We start from the raw sequence: 15,214 nt of genomic DNA, 5'->3' as shown, positions 1-15,214 counted from the left end.
GAAAACAAATATTTATTAACTTTTTTCAAACAGTTCTTAACAGTTCAACAGGTAAGGAAAAAAAAAAAAGCCCAGCACTATTGCAGAACAAGTGAAGGAAATAAGCCTGAAATGGCTTACATTGTAACAAAAAACTTTCTTCTGGGCTGCTACAGATGCTCTGTACTATATACCTGAAAAACAAAATGTGTTATTTTAAACCTCTGCTTAATGTTCAAATCTATTTACTAAATCATGTGTTATACTTATATGAATGGATACAGTGTGAGCTGTTTACCGATTAACCCTAATAATCTTTGTTATTAGGACACTGGTTGTCCAGTAGTACCATATGCAAATGTAAGAGTTACGAGCTTGAATTATTTTCAGTGCTGCTCTCCTCCTTACACCCCGTAACTATCTGGTACTATGAACAATCAGGACAGCTGTTTGGTCCCAGCATTTTCACAACTATGGAACCTTTCTGATACTGGCACTCAGCAGTTTAGAAGGGCCTGCTAAGGAGAAATCTAGAAGAGAGATTTTTGTTGAGCTTGGTTGTCATTCCTTTGAGAAACAGTGTGAACCTCTGCTGTGTCAGTGCTGTGCCTGAAGCTGACCGTAAGGATGAATGAGAAGTCATGGTACTTACATCATTCATCTCGGTCTGCAAGCCCCATTGCTACTAATGACATATGAACTGGATACTGTTTATCTTCATATAAAGTCACCATTTGTTCTGGTACCTGAGCCTAAAATGAAAAGATCTTTGTCAAGAAAATACCATCATTTCTTTGGTGCCTGTTCCTCCTACAGCTGGCCAGAGAGACAAGGTATTCTCTTAAGTTTGTTTATAAATTTGTACTATGTACTTTCAAAGGTATTTGTGATGGTTTCTTGCTAAATTCCATTCTTTCCATCTTCTACTTTATTTGAAATGTAACTCATTCCCAAAGTTTTCCTGGATTGAGCCAGTGGGCTCTCGTAGTACCTTCCTTGTTAAAATTCATTTGCACTGTCCACATAAAGCATACCTTTATGCACACACATTTCGATTGTTGTTCATGAGGTGAATACACATGTATTTGCAAGAACACTTACTTGGTCTGCTAGTATTTTCACTGGCTTCTTGAGAGAAACCTTGCATAAGCTCTTTACACTACTGCACACACAGGAGTGTGATACATACAGAGGTTTTCAAAAAGCACTTTCTAGTAACAGCACTGCTTCATTAAGAGCTCATTTTTGCCACAGCCAATATATCAGAAATCCCCAAATCAGGGCAAGTTGGGCTGAAACAACAATGGTGAAGCTGAACTGAAGAACATGTTTCCATCTAAAGGAAGGACAGTTGCTGCACCACTTGTGTTGTCATTCCAGAAGATTTTATAATATTTAAATATATAAAATATAGATTTTATAATACATAAAATATATAAATACTAGATTTTATGACACTTATACACCAAAACTCCAGTTTTAAAATAGCTGTGTTATTAAACATGGGTACAGGTCAGAGTCTGTGAGTCTCCATTTTGTGTCTAAGCCTCTAAAGTAGAAAGCATATTAATACTGAGCATGACCTGGATTTTCTTACTTGAACCTTTTCATACAGTTCTATTACATTAAACAATTCAAATTATGAGTACCATGAAAACCACTTTCTCTGATTTTGATCACAATTCCAATTTTTCCAACTTTTAGGACGCAGTTTAAATGTCACTTCTCCCCTGTCCTGCTTACTCAACAAGCACTTGGTTTTCTTCTGGGCACGGGCTCAAATACCATATCCCAATCTCTCCAGACAGAAATCACTCCTGCTTTTCCCTACGTCTCACCCCCAAATACCTGTACTTGTTTGATAATACTTAATTCATTCTACTTCTATTAGTGATTTACACGTTCCCCTCATGGACTTCAGTTCAGTTCAATTGCTCAGTCATGTCTGACTCTTTGCGACCCCATGAAACGCAGCACGCCAGGCCTCCCTGTTCATCATCACCTCCTGGAGTCCACCCAAACCCATGTCCATTGAGTTGGTGATGCCATCCAGCCATCTCATCCTCTGTCGTCCCCTTCTCTTCCTGCCCTCAATCTTTCCCAGCATCAGGGTCTTTTCAAATGAGTCGGCTCTTCACATCAGGTGGCCAAGGTATTGGGAGTTTCACCTTCAACATCAGTCTTTCCAATGAACACCCAGGACTGACCTCCTTTAGGATGGACTGGTTGGATCTCCTTGCAGTCCAAGGGACTCTCAAGAGTCTCTTTATAGTCCAACTCTCACATCCATACATGACCACTGGAAAAACCATAGCCTTGACTAGATGGACCTTTGTTGACAAGCTAATGTTTCTGCTTCTTAATATGTTGTCTAGGTGGTCATAACTTTCCTTCCAAGGAGTAAGTGTGTTTTCATTTCATGGCTGAAGTCACCATCTGCAGTGATTTTGGAGCCCAGAAAAATAAAGTCAGCCACTGTTTCCCAATCTGTTTGCTATGAAGTGACGGGACCGGATGCCATGATCTTAGTTTTCTGAATGTTGAGCTTTAAGCCAACTCTCCTCTTTCACTTTCATCAAGAGACTCTTTAGTTCTTCACTTTCTGCCATAAGGGTGGTGTCATCTGCATATCTGAGGTTATTGATATTTCTCCCGGCAATCTTGATTCCAGCTTGTGCTTCTTCCAGCCCAGCGTTTCTCATGATGTCCTCTGCATATAAGTTAAATAAGCAGGGTGACAATATACAGCCTTGTTGTACTCCTTTTCCTATTTGGAACCAGTCTGTTGTTCCATGTCTAGTTATAACTGTTGTTTCCTGACCTGCATACAGATTTTTAAGAGGCAGTTCAGGTGGTCTGGTATTCCCATCTCTTTCAGAATTTTCCACACAGTCAAAGGCTTTGGCACAGTCAATAAAGCAAAAATAGATATTTTCCTGGAACTCTCTTGCTTTTTCAATGATCCAGCAGATGTTGGCAATTTGATCTCTGGTGCCTCTGCCTTTTCTAAAACCAGCTGGAACATCTGGAAGTTCACGGTTCACGTATTGCTGAAGCCTGGCTTGGAGAATTTTAAGCATCACTTTACTAGCATGTGAGATAAGTGCAATTGTGTGGTAGTTTGAGCATTGTTTGGCATTGCCTTTCTTTGGGATTGGAATGAAAACTGACCTTTTCCAGTCCTGTGACCACTGCTAAGTTTTCCAAATTTGCTGGCATACTGAGTGTAGCACTTTCACACCATCATCTTTTAGGATTTGAAATAGCTCAACTGGAAATCCATCACCTCCACTAGCTTTGTTCATAGTGATGCTTCCTAAGGCCCACTTGACTTCAGCCACTGTAAGGAGCAGTGGCTGCACTTTGCTGGAGCACCCGTGAAGAAATACCCAACATCCAAGGTAAGAGAAACCCAAGTAAGACGGTAGGCACTGAGAGAGGGCATCAGAGGGCAGACAGACTGAAACCACAATCACAGACAACTAGCCAATCTGATCACATGGACCACAGCCTTGTCTAACTCAATGAAACTAAGCCATGCTGTCTGGGGCCACCCAAGATGGATGGGTCATGGTGGAGAGGTCTGACAGAATGTGGTCCCCTGGAGAAGGGAATGGCAAACCACTTCAATATTCTTGCCTTGAGAACCTCATTGACTTACCAGTTATTATAGAATATTCATCTGGATCATTTTTTATCTTAGTCATTACATCCCTGATATTTTATATCATTGCAGGGCTAATCAAAAGCTTAAGTATAAACTAAGACATCATTTGAACAAGCCTTAAAATTAATCCTATAGTATTTACAGCATTATAAACTTTAAAGCATTTTACATGTAAAGCACTTTAGAAAATTACTAGGGATCCTTGAAATAGCTTCAAAAGAATCTTGGTCGGTTAAGACAGATACTTACCATGGAAGAAGCAAAAAGTTGTTTTCCTTGTAGACAGTCTATCATGGCCCACAATGCTTCCATGCTCCACTTCGGACAATACGGTATTCTTGTCTTTCCTACGTCTCTCAAAGGTGGTTTAAACCCTGCCAAGAGAACCTTTATGGCTCGGGCTGGATACTGCATAAGATGAAGAGGGATTTGACGCAGTCTGTCACAAAAGAAATTCTAAAATTAAAAAAATTTTTTTTTTAAGAATAATGAAAAAAAATCCTATTTAAAAAAAATGTTAAGAATGTCACAATTAGGGGAAAACTATGATGTTGGATTTGGCAGTGATTTCTTTGATATGAGACCAAGAGCACAGGCAACAGAAGAAGAAAATTCAATTATATCAAAACTTAAAACTATGCAAAAGGCGCAATCAATAAGAGTGAGAAGGCACCTTGCAGAATGAGAGAAAATATGTTCACATTAAAAATGACATTTCTCCAAAGAGCTGTAAATGGCCAACATGTACATGAAAAGATGCTCAACATCACTAATCATCAGGGAAATGCCAATGAAAGCCATATGATACGATATTGCCTCATACCCATTAGCATGGCTACTATTAAACAAAATACCACCCACAAGATAACAAGTGTTGGTGAGAACAGAGAGAGAAATTGGGACCCTTGGACATTTGGTGGAAATGTAAAATGCTGCTGGGGAAGTTTGGTGGTTCCTCCAAATATTAAGAATAAGCATATTATCCAGTGACTTCACTTCTCAGTATACTGAAAGCAGGGTTGTAAAGAGATTTTTGTATGTCCATTTTCATAACATCATTCACAACAGTCAAGTATCCACTGATGGGTGTGTGGATAAATAAAATGTGTTAAATACATATGATGGAATATTATTCAGCCTTAAAAAGGAAGAAAATTCTGACACATGCTATAACATGGTTGGTCCTTGACATTATGCTAAATGAAATAAGCCAGTTATAAAAAGATGTGAGATATACCTACAATAATCAAATTCATAGAGGTGGAAAGCAGAATGGTGGCTGATGAGCTGGATGAAGGGACAATGAGGAATCATTTAATGGGTACAGTTTCAGTTTTGAAAATGAAGAGAGTTCTGGAGATTGGCTGCACTAACCATGTAAATTGAGTTAACACTACTTAACTATACATTTAAAAATGGTTAAGATGACAGATTTTATATGTGTATTGTTATTAAAAAAATAATTACAAATAACAAAACTTGGAAAAATAACAGTGTTGGCAAGGATGTGGAGAAAATGGAACTCCTGTGTGTTGCTAGTAAAAATGTTAAATAGTATAGCTGATATGGAAAATTTTGGCATTTCCTCAAAAAGTTAAACATGAAATTACCACGTGATCCTGCAATTCCATTTCGAGGTACACACCCTAAAACAGTTGAAAGCTGGAATTTAAATGGATCTTTTTATGTCAGTGTTCACCCACAGTATTATTCACAGACCAAGTGTCCATCAACAGATGAATAAACAAAATGTGGTGTATATGTACAATGGAATATTACTTAATTGTAAAAGTAATGAAATTCTGACATGCTACAACTGGATGAACTCTGAAAACGTTATTCTAAGTAAAATAAGCCAGACATAAAAAGGCAAATATTGTATGATTATATTTGTATGAAGAACTTAAGTAAATTCATACAGAGAGTACAAGAGGACTCACTGGGAGCTGAAGGAAAGGGAACAGAATGTTACTAAGGGGTCCAGAGTTTTTGTTTGGGATTATGAAAAAGTTGTGAAAATGGACAATAGCAGTGGTTGCACAACACTGTGAATGTATTTAATGTCAATTAATTGTATACTTAAAAATGGATGACAGTAATTTTTTTTCTTTAAAAACTTTAACAGTAAATTTTATGTTATGTACAGCTTACCACAATAAAGAATAACTTTTAGAGTAAAAACAAACTCCCAATAGTAGCTCGAAAATAGCTTTTTGAAGTAAAATCTTTTTAGTTATTAAAAAAAGAGATAGAACTAAGAATCCTAATTCAACTAAGTTTACTTTTTGTTTTTTAACCTGTTTACTGTCAGTTTTTCAGTTGATCCATAATCAACAAATTGCACCAGGACAGCTAGAGGATTAAATTCTTTAATGGAAACTATCTTTGCTCTATACCATAAGCCATCATCATATTCTGCAAGGCAAGGCATTTCTGAAAAGACAGAAAAAGGGGAAAATTACATTGCCTTTTATTTTCTTAAAAATATATATGTTTGAAATACAGTAAAGTACAAAGAAGATATAATCCCCATATACCCGTTATTCAGAATTAAACACTCAACAGCCATATGTTGGCTTGTGCTCTTTTTTTCTGTTTATATACCCTGTTTTTCCTAATTCCTAAATAAGGAAAATGTTTGAAGACAGACATTTATCCCATTCTCAGAGTTCCTAGTTCTGCCTCCCATGGCTTATACCATCCTCCCACTCCTCCCACTTCTTATATGCCCCCGATATTTTTCTTTTGGGCAGCTGTCTTCTGTAAAGGATAGTAAAATGGGTTCTATTATTCCTACTTTTAATTTTCCCCTCCTCCAATGCAATTCCACTGCTCTCTAGTTTAACATTTTTCAATGGCATCTTAACTGTTTTCAGTACCAAGTTCTTAGGCTGCAATTTACAAGGTTCTGAACCGCAAACTCCCAACCCACTCTGGCCACATATCCTCAACGTGTTACCCAAACAGATTCCTTATTCAACTCCTTTAATATAGATTAATAGGCACTTGCCTATGAATCAACTTTTACGTATGCATACTTAACTTTAATTCAAAAGTAACTATAGGAAAATGCACAAACAATATATGTGTAGATAACTCCATGAATTACTGTCATGCACAGATTGTGTAACTCCCCTTGAGAGAAGAACACGAGGAAGGAATCGTTTCTTCTAGACTACAAATTAGTTTACAAAAAGAAAATGATAATGAGTTTATTCTTTCACTCATTCAACAAATATTTATGAGCACCTACTTGTGCAAGTTGCCTTCCTCAAAAGCTGGGGACACTGCAGTACAAAGTGTTCCTGCTCACAGTGCCCCTTCCTAGGAGAGGAGGCAAGGGGGAGGAGGTGGTGGAGAAGGGCAGGGCAGGGGAGGGAGGCTGGGGGGTGGGGGAGGAAAAGTGGGAAGAAGACCTGAAGTAGGGGAAAGTAGAGCAGAGGTCCTGCTATACATTCCAGAACTTTCCGGGCAGGGAAAAGGGCAACTGGTGTTTATCAGCCAAACATGGGTTACAAGTGATTAATATCTTATTAAGAAGCAGATAAGACATTAGGCTGTAGCTTTCCTTTGCTAAAGTATCCTCTGATAAGTACAAACTACAACGATGAACGTACCTCTATACATGACATGGATAAAATGTACAGATACCACTCAGTATTTCAGGAATTGTCAACACAGGTAACGAAATGCATTTTCCTCGTAGGAGAATCCCATGTACTTAATAAAGGATGGTAATATGTATTAGAAAGGGAAAAAACAGAATTTCATCCATCCTGACAGGACAGGATACAATGTGAATTCCCCTGCCCTCACACCAAAATTCTCTATTTAGGTGGCTTGTAATGAAATTAAATGCCATTTAGGTCTAAATAACAACTCACAATTTTAAGCTACTGGCAAAACCTCAGGCTCAGAAAAGCCATCTTCATGCAGTCAAGTGTTCACAGGTGGCCTGAGCTTTGGAAAATCAAAGTGCCCTAAGGCATGAGGCCAAGCGTATAAAGTTAGGGCAATAAAAATACCAGTTAACCTTAGAAACAACTCAATATCATCAGCACTAAAACAAAACAATGATTTCATTAGGAATCCCACTTTCCTGAAAGACTGGTACCTGTTCTGAAGTCTGACAGAGGAGGGAATGTCTCCACATTCTTATTGAACCTCCGCAGTGCCTCCTCAAGGCTCTCCAACTCAGATTCCCAGCTGACTCCACTGTCTTCTGTGTCACTGTGCTGGTTAAACAAACTACAACTTTCGACAGAATCAAGGCAAATATATACCTGAGTTGGGGGAAGGAAAGGGAAAAACATTCAAATTCTGTAACTTTCAGTATTCATTATATGGGCAAAAGTACTGCAGGAAAGCCTCCAACAATGGCCCCATGGTCCTTATAGAGTTAAGTCCTCGTATCAAACCAGACTTGCTCTCCGTGGCTGAAAAATGCCATAGCGTGATGGTATGTGACTACTGAGCTCAGACTGTAAAAGATGTGGCCTCTGCCTTGGTGGTGCATGGTCCATCGGGGGGCACGCTCATGCATGTTAGCAGGCCCAGGAGAGGCCCACAGGGCAGGAGCCCAGCACCAAGCTCTGGAATTGGATCCTGCAGCAGCACTCCCCTCTTCCAACACCTTGACTGCAACCTTGAGACCCTGGATTCCTGACTTTCATGTGTGTTGTTTTAAGCTGCTAAATTTAGGGTAATTTGTTCTGCAACAATAATAACTAGTTAAAAAATCATTATAAAAACCAACAATAGCTTACACTACTATGTTCTCTGATGAAATTATGGAGCAAATTCTCTTTGCTTGTGAAGGAATAGTTTACTGTGTAAAAACAGCTGAAGGATTGCTCTGCCACTTAATTTGTCATTTCTTTTTCTCTTGTTAGTCAAGCATATATAACTGAATTTTCTTTAGTGTACTTATTCACTCAGTCAATATTTATTGAGTGCCTACTATGTATCAGGCAGTATTCTAGGTATTCCAGGGACACATCAGTGCCCAAAACACAAAAATCCCTATCTTCATGGAATTACATCCTAGCAGGGAGATGTAGACAGACATAGTAAGAAAGTGGCGGTGTGTTAGAAGGTGATAAATAGTATGAAAAATAGAGCAGAGTAAAGAGTACTTAAGTTCAGTGTAGGAAGAGGACAGGGGAATGAGATGTCTGAGATTTCTTCGGTGGCAGTAAGTTCAAACTTAAAAATCTGAATATTTGATTTCAAGAGCTATACATTACTGGGAAAACCCAAAAGTGATTAAGAAACAGTTGCCTTACTAAATATAAACAGATGTTTGAAGAAGAAACTATAGGGTAGGTAAACTAGAGGTCAGCAATTGTTAATAAAGTCAGGAAGATAGAAAGGTGAAGAATCCATCCTAGAGTTAAGACCATAACCAACAGCGTTACTGAAATTACATACTTCACTGGGTGAGACAATGTGCTTAACTTGAACAGCATAGAGTTCCTCAGGGGGAGGCAGAGATGAAGACAAATATGGTGGTAAAACAGGAGTCTCTGTTTCATGCAAAAGCAAATCCTAAAACAGCACAAATAAATTCAAATTTCAGAATGACTAGTACAGAAAGCCACCACATTATTAAACTTCATTACAATGCCAGTTTACTTTCTTAACAAAAAGCTAGCTGAGACTATCACAAAACAATTTTGTTGTAGCAGGACCAAAATGTGGTAAGCAATCAAAAGATCTTTAGAATGCTTTTGTCTCCTGCCTAAAAAAAAAAAAAGACTTTAACCCCCCCCCACAGGAATGTTTATTTACGTATTATTATAATGTTTACACAAACACATAACATTTTAGAAGAATGGTTAACAAACTGACACTGCTCAGTGAGACTGGGGTGTTTGAGGTGTAGAAATGGGGGCAACTTCTTTCCTTTTCACATTTTTGTAGTATTGGATTCATTTTTAGAGTATGTATTTATTTTAGAATAAAAAATAAAATATATGAAATGCCAAAAGAAGATTTAAGTTAAAAATCATCAGAAAAGTGTGCTTTCCCTTAAGCTCTATAAAAGGATAAAGAATAATTAAAAGTTATATGATTTCAAAGAGGATCATGGCAATCAGCAGTTGTTAAAAGCAAATATATATAAAAATATAGGTGACTTTTATTAACTTATAAAAATCCTGAATAAGGTACTCAGTATAAATAGTAAAATAATCACATTCAAATTTGCAGACTCACTTATTATGTAATAATTCCAAACTGGTGGCAAAACAAAACATACTTGAACCACTTAGCTGATTTCAACAAAAAGTGATTATCCACTGTTAAAATTTTACTGATTTGTTACAAAACACTTTACAACAGCATATTTATTTTTATAATTATAGGAATTATTTTTGTAAATTTTTTTATTTGGCTGGGCCGGGTCTAGATGCACCATATGGGGGTCTAGGTTTCCTGGCCAGGGATTGACCCAGTGCCCCCTGCATTTGGGAGTGCAGAGTCTTAGCCACTGGACCACCAGGGAAGTCCTTATAGGAATTAAATTCTACTGATAAATCATAAAATTTTACTTATCAAAACACTTTCTGCACAGCAAAAAGCACAAGTGACAAAATAAAAAATAAGATAAAAATGGATAAACTGGACTTCACCAATATTTAAAACTTTGGCGCTTCAATGGATACCATCAAGACAGTGAAAAGACAACCCACAGAATGAGAGAAATATTTGCAAATCATGTCTGATAAGGGACTTCATGTCTGATAGGACTTCATACCTATCCTAAGATGGCTAGGAAACAAGTCAAGATAACAAGTGTTGGTGAGGATATGGAGAAAATGGAACCCCTGTACAATCCTAGTACCAAAGTAAATTATTGTAGTCATTTGGATAAGTTTCACAGTTTCTTAAAATGGTAAACATAGTCATATGACTGTGTAATTCTCATGACTTAATAATTCCAATTCCAGTATATACTATACTATACTCAAGAGGAGTAAAAACCAACATTCACTTAAAAATTTGTACACAAATGTTCATAGTAGCTTTATTTACTATCTGTAAAGGTAAAATAAACCCAAATGTCCATCAACTGATGAATGGATAAACAAAATGTGGTGTATTCATATCATGGAATATTATTCAACAATAAAAAGGGCACATACAACATGATTCAACCTTGCAAACATTATGGTCAATGAAAGAAGCCAGTAACAAAGGACTATGTACTGTATAATTCACTTTCTATGAAACGTCCAGGACAGGCAAACCCACAGAGACAGTTTCCAGGAAACTGTGGGGGTGGAGGGAGGTAAGAAGTGATTGTTGCTGGTGTGGGGCTTCTCTTTGAGATGAAACACTGTGGAATTAGAAAGCTGTAATGAGGATTTGGTGATGGACAGGGAGGCCTGGTGTGCTGTGATTCATGGGGTCGCAGAGAGTTGGACACGACTGAGTGACTGAACTGAACTGAACTGAATGATCACACAACTCTGAATATGTTAAAAAACCATTGACTTGTACACTTTAAAAAGTTAAATTTTATGGTATATAAATTATCTCAATAAAGCTGTTATAGAAGAAAATGCTTACTTCCTGATCTTGAAAGAGATTCTTTGTGTTGATGAAGTATCCAAATTTTCAAAATATTTAGACTGAAACTTACCTCAAACCTTATTTCCCATCTCTCTTCCTCATACTTTTTATTGTAATCTGTTGGATTCTGAAATAATATAGTATTATCAATGAAAACTTTACCTATATAATATTAAGACACTTTCATATTTCATCCCACAAAAACTGTGTGCATGTTCTTGTTGGCATTCATTTTAGCTTAACTATGGGAAAATTTAGTGTTCTGAGTAATTTAATATGCAACAAGAAGAATCCTGAAATTATGCTAGAAGCATGTCAACAACTTTAATTAGTTTATAAGAGTGGGAGCTCTTACCTTTCATTTTAAATGGCCACAGTGAAGAGTACATACATTTGGCAAAGACTAAATGATCTTTGTAAAACCCGTTTAACAGATGGAACACTTTTACACAAACACACAGGGGCACACACGCAGACACACTATACACTTCTCTTCTCAACAGAAATAGCTGGCAGTGAGGATTATGTGTACAAAGTTATGTAATAGTTTTCCATTTGAGAGAAAAAAGTAATTTCCTTCACTGCACTGACCACCCACTGTCTGGTTGTGTACTATAGATAAAATGAATATTTGAAAACCTAATAAGTTAACTGTAAGTCTAACAATATCTTGCTATGTAAAATGTTCATGCTATTATTTACGGTGTGTACCCTATTTCGATAAAAATACTTGTAGCAGCCTGCAATATGAAACCATACCTATAAGAGGCTAATGTTTTTTAAAAGATATTAAACACAGAGGCACCAGGCAACTGGAATGGGCTGTTTACTGAAGCTAAGCTTAAAATCTGGCTCTGAGTTCCTACAAGTAGGCAAAATGAGGGAAATGTTATAATATCAAATATGAGGAAAAAACATTTTATCTTGGGGTGTCAATTTCTGGCAGCGAATTTCATTATGATTTTATCATTCACATCTGCATTCAAATAATGCCAGAGAACATGAGCTGCTTATTAGGTTTGAAGATACAGAAACATTAAGTGAATTTTAGTGCAATTGAAAAGTTTTTTTTAGGACATTTATAAAGCTTTCTCAATAAAGAATTACAAATCTTCTAGGCTCTCTTAACAAATCAGACATGTAGGACTATATGGAAGACTTGAGGCATGAGACAAAATATGACAATTTTTTAACCATATTTTCCTTTATAGTATAGATTTTTATAGAAACATACTTTACTTACTTCCTTCAATATTTCCTCAGATTGTTCAAAAGTACAATATTTATGGTGTGCCAAAAAATAAGAAAGTGACATTCCATCAAAATAGAGATGAATAGATAATTTCTCCCATGGATCTTCTGGTAGTTCCTATTTAAGTTCAATAAAGGAGATCATTACTATAAAAATAGTCTGAAGATTAAATCTTTATCCTCAGCAAAAAGGGAATTAGACTTCTGACAATCACAGTATTACTTGTTTGACTAGTGACTCATTTTGTAAAATTTCCTTCCTGGTATTTCGGCAGATAATGAAGCAATAATTCTACTACTCTGATTGTTACAAAATACATTTACATGCCTATAAGGTAGAGAGTTTTCTAGTTATCAGAAAATAATATATTAAACATCATCTTTCAGTTCAGTTCAGTTCAGTCGCTCAGTTGTGTCCGACTCTTTGCGACCCCATGAATCACAGCACGCCAGGCCTCCCTGTCCATCACCAACTCCCGGAGTTCACCCAAACCCATGTCCATCGAGTCGGTGATGCCATCCAGCCATCTCATTCTCTGTCGTCCCCGTCTCCTCCCACCCCCAATCCCTCCCAGCATCAGATTCTTTTCCAGTGAGTCAACTCGTCGCATGAGGTGGCCAAAGTATTGGAGTTTCAGCTTTAGTATCAGTCCTTCCAATGAACACCCAGGATTGATCTCCTTTAGAATGCACTGGTTGGATCTCCTTGCAGTCCAAGGGACTCTCAAGAGTCTTCTCCAGCACCACAGTTCAAAAGCATCAATTCTTCGGCGATCAGCTTTCTTCACAGTCCAACTCTCACATCCATACATGACCATGGGAAAAACCATAGCCTTGACTAGACGGACCTTTGTTGGCAAAGTAATGTCTCTGCTTTTTAATATGCTACCTAGGTTGGTCATAACTTTCCTTCCAAGGAGTAAGCGTCTTTTAATTTCCTGGCTACAATCAGCATCTGCAGTGATTTTGGAGCCCCAAAAAATAAAGTCTAACACTGTTTCCACTGTTTCCCCATCTATTTCCCATGAAGTGATGGGACCAGATGCCATGATCTTCGTTTTCTGAATGTTGAGCTTCAAGCCAACCTTTTCACTCTCCTCTTTCACTTTCATCAAGAGGCCTTTGAGTTCCTCTTCACTTTCTGCCATAAGGGTGGTGTCATCTGCATATCTGAGGTTATTGATATTTCTCCCGGCAATCTTGATTCCAGCTTGTGCTTCTTCCAGCCCAGCGTTCCTCATCTTTAGATGATACTAATAATTTATAGTAAGTAGAAGGAGAAAGAAAAAGTATGCTTGGGGTAAAACAATGAAATTTAGTTCAGTTCAGCTCAGTCGCTCAGTTGTGTCCGACTCTTTGCGACCCCATGAATCATAGCACGCCAGGCCTCCCTGTCCATCACAAAATCCCCAAATGGCAGGAATCAGAAAATTAGTAAATCCAGGAGTCATATAATGGTTTTAAAACTCGTGGGTCCATTTACAGATATCAGGTACCTAACACACACCTGAGTGATGAGCTGACCATCCCTCACTTGATACCAAGTTGGTCCAAACTCAGGTCTCTGCTGAGTTAGTGTACTGCCTCCCAGCAGATCTCCTGCTTATACCTCTCTCCTGTCCAGTTTCCACCATTCAGAATGGAAACAGCACAACATGAGGTCGGATTACATCCACTGCAGCTGCCTCAGCTCTCCCACTCCAGCTCCTTCCCAGTCTGCTCCCTCTCCCTGAATGCTCCAGGCTTCTTTGGCCTAGAGCTCTATGCACTGTTCTACTATCTGCATGGCATCTCTTCTCACCATTTAAAAGTTTTAATCAAGTTTTATCTTTTTAGGGATGTCTTCCCTGACCACTGTTATTAAAATGTCATCCCTCCCCTGCCCATCCCTCCCTGTATGTGTGTGTGTGTCTATATATATATTTTTTGTTTGTTTGGTTGGTTGGTTGATTTCCCATCACTAAAATGGAAGCTCAACGAAGACTGGAGTTTCTGACTACTCTCTGACTCTTGCTGCATCTGCAAGCCAAAGACAGTGTCCAGAAGGTAAGAAGCACCCGGTCAGTGCCATCAGTCATCAGGCAGAGTGGCACTTCTAGGGGAGGTCAGCTACAGTGGCAGGGATGCAGGCAGCATCAGCGTGGTTTCTGAGAAATCGAGGGCCTTTGGTACACTCCATGCTGTTCTCCAAGGCTAAGCCAAGCAGCAAAGTAAGCCACCTGCATAAACTCAACAGTGCCATCTCTGAGGGACCTCCGTGACAGCCCACAGAGGCTGTGAACAACCGTACAGGCTTCTCCATCATCTTATTTGTGTCCGTGGCTCTTTTAAGATCTTTGTCAGCCTATCATCACACCTTTCGTAGCGAAATACTTCCTTACGGTTTTATATCTTCCTACCAGAACCCTCAAACAAGATCCTGGTTAATCTTCTCTTTACCTCACTGCTCAGGAACCTCCAATGGGCCTCCTGAGTGATGTCTGTTTCTCGTACACTCTATTCCCACTACTGATCCTCACAAAACTTCCACTGTTCTAGCAAACACATGTCCTCAAGACATGTCCATTTCTGTCCCTGTGCCTACCTGAACACTGCATTTCCCTGGTCAGGAGAACTTCACTGACTTTCCCATTCCTACATTCCTATTACACTTAACTGTTTTTTACTAGTCACTTTGTGGTGTAAAGTCTTCAGGTTTTTGTTTTGTGTCTCACTGTTTCACTAAGTAGACAAGGCCTTTGA

General features: G+C 38.2%; 1 protein-coding gene across 1 annotated transcript in view; it reads right to left on the bottom strand.

The window, feature by feature from the left end:
* Positions 1-632: 632 nt before the first annotated feature.
* The window catches only part of RNF17 (ring finger protein 17), a 120,759-nt gene continuing 106,177 nt past the window's right edge, over positions 633-15,214 (bottom strand). The window contains exons 30-36 of the mRNA XM_055426845.2: positions 12,465-12,590; positions 11,292-11,348; positions 9,077-9,193; positions 7,761-7,929; positions 5,944-6,079; positions 3,896-4,085; positions 633-731 (exon numbers count right to left, since the gene is read on the bottom strand). Coding sequence (XP_055282820.1) covers positions 633-731; positions 3,896-4,085; positions 5,944-6,079; positions 7,761-7,929; positions 9,077-9,193; positions 11,292-11,348; positions 12,465-12,590 — 894 coding nt within the window. The remainder of the gene's footprint in view (positions 732-3,895; positions 4,086-5,943; positions 6,080-7,760; positions 7,930-9,076; positions 9,194-11,291; positions 11,349-12,464; positions 12,591-15,214) is intronic.

The sequence above is a fragment of the Moschus berezovskii genome, chromosome 13 (genome assembly GCF_049115385.1).
Source record: "Moschus berezovskii isolate FMDL1 chromosome 13, NW_MosBer_1.0, whole genome shotgun sequence".
Lineage (NCBI taxonomy): Eukaryota > Metazoa > Chordata > Mammalia > Artiodactyla > Moschidae > Moschus > Moschus berezovskii.
This window is presented reverse-complemented; position numbering and strand designations above follow the sequence as displayed.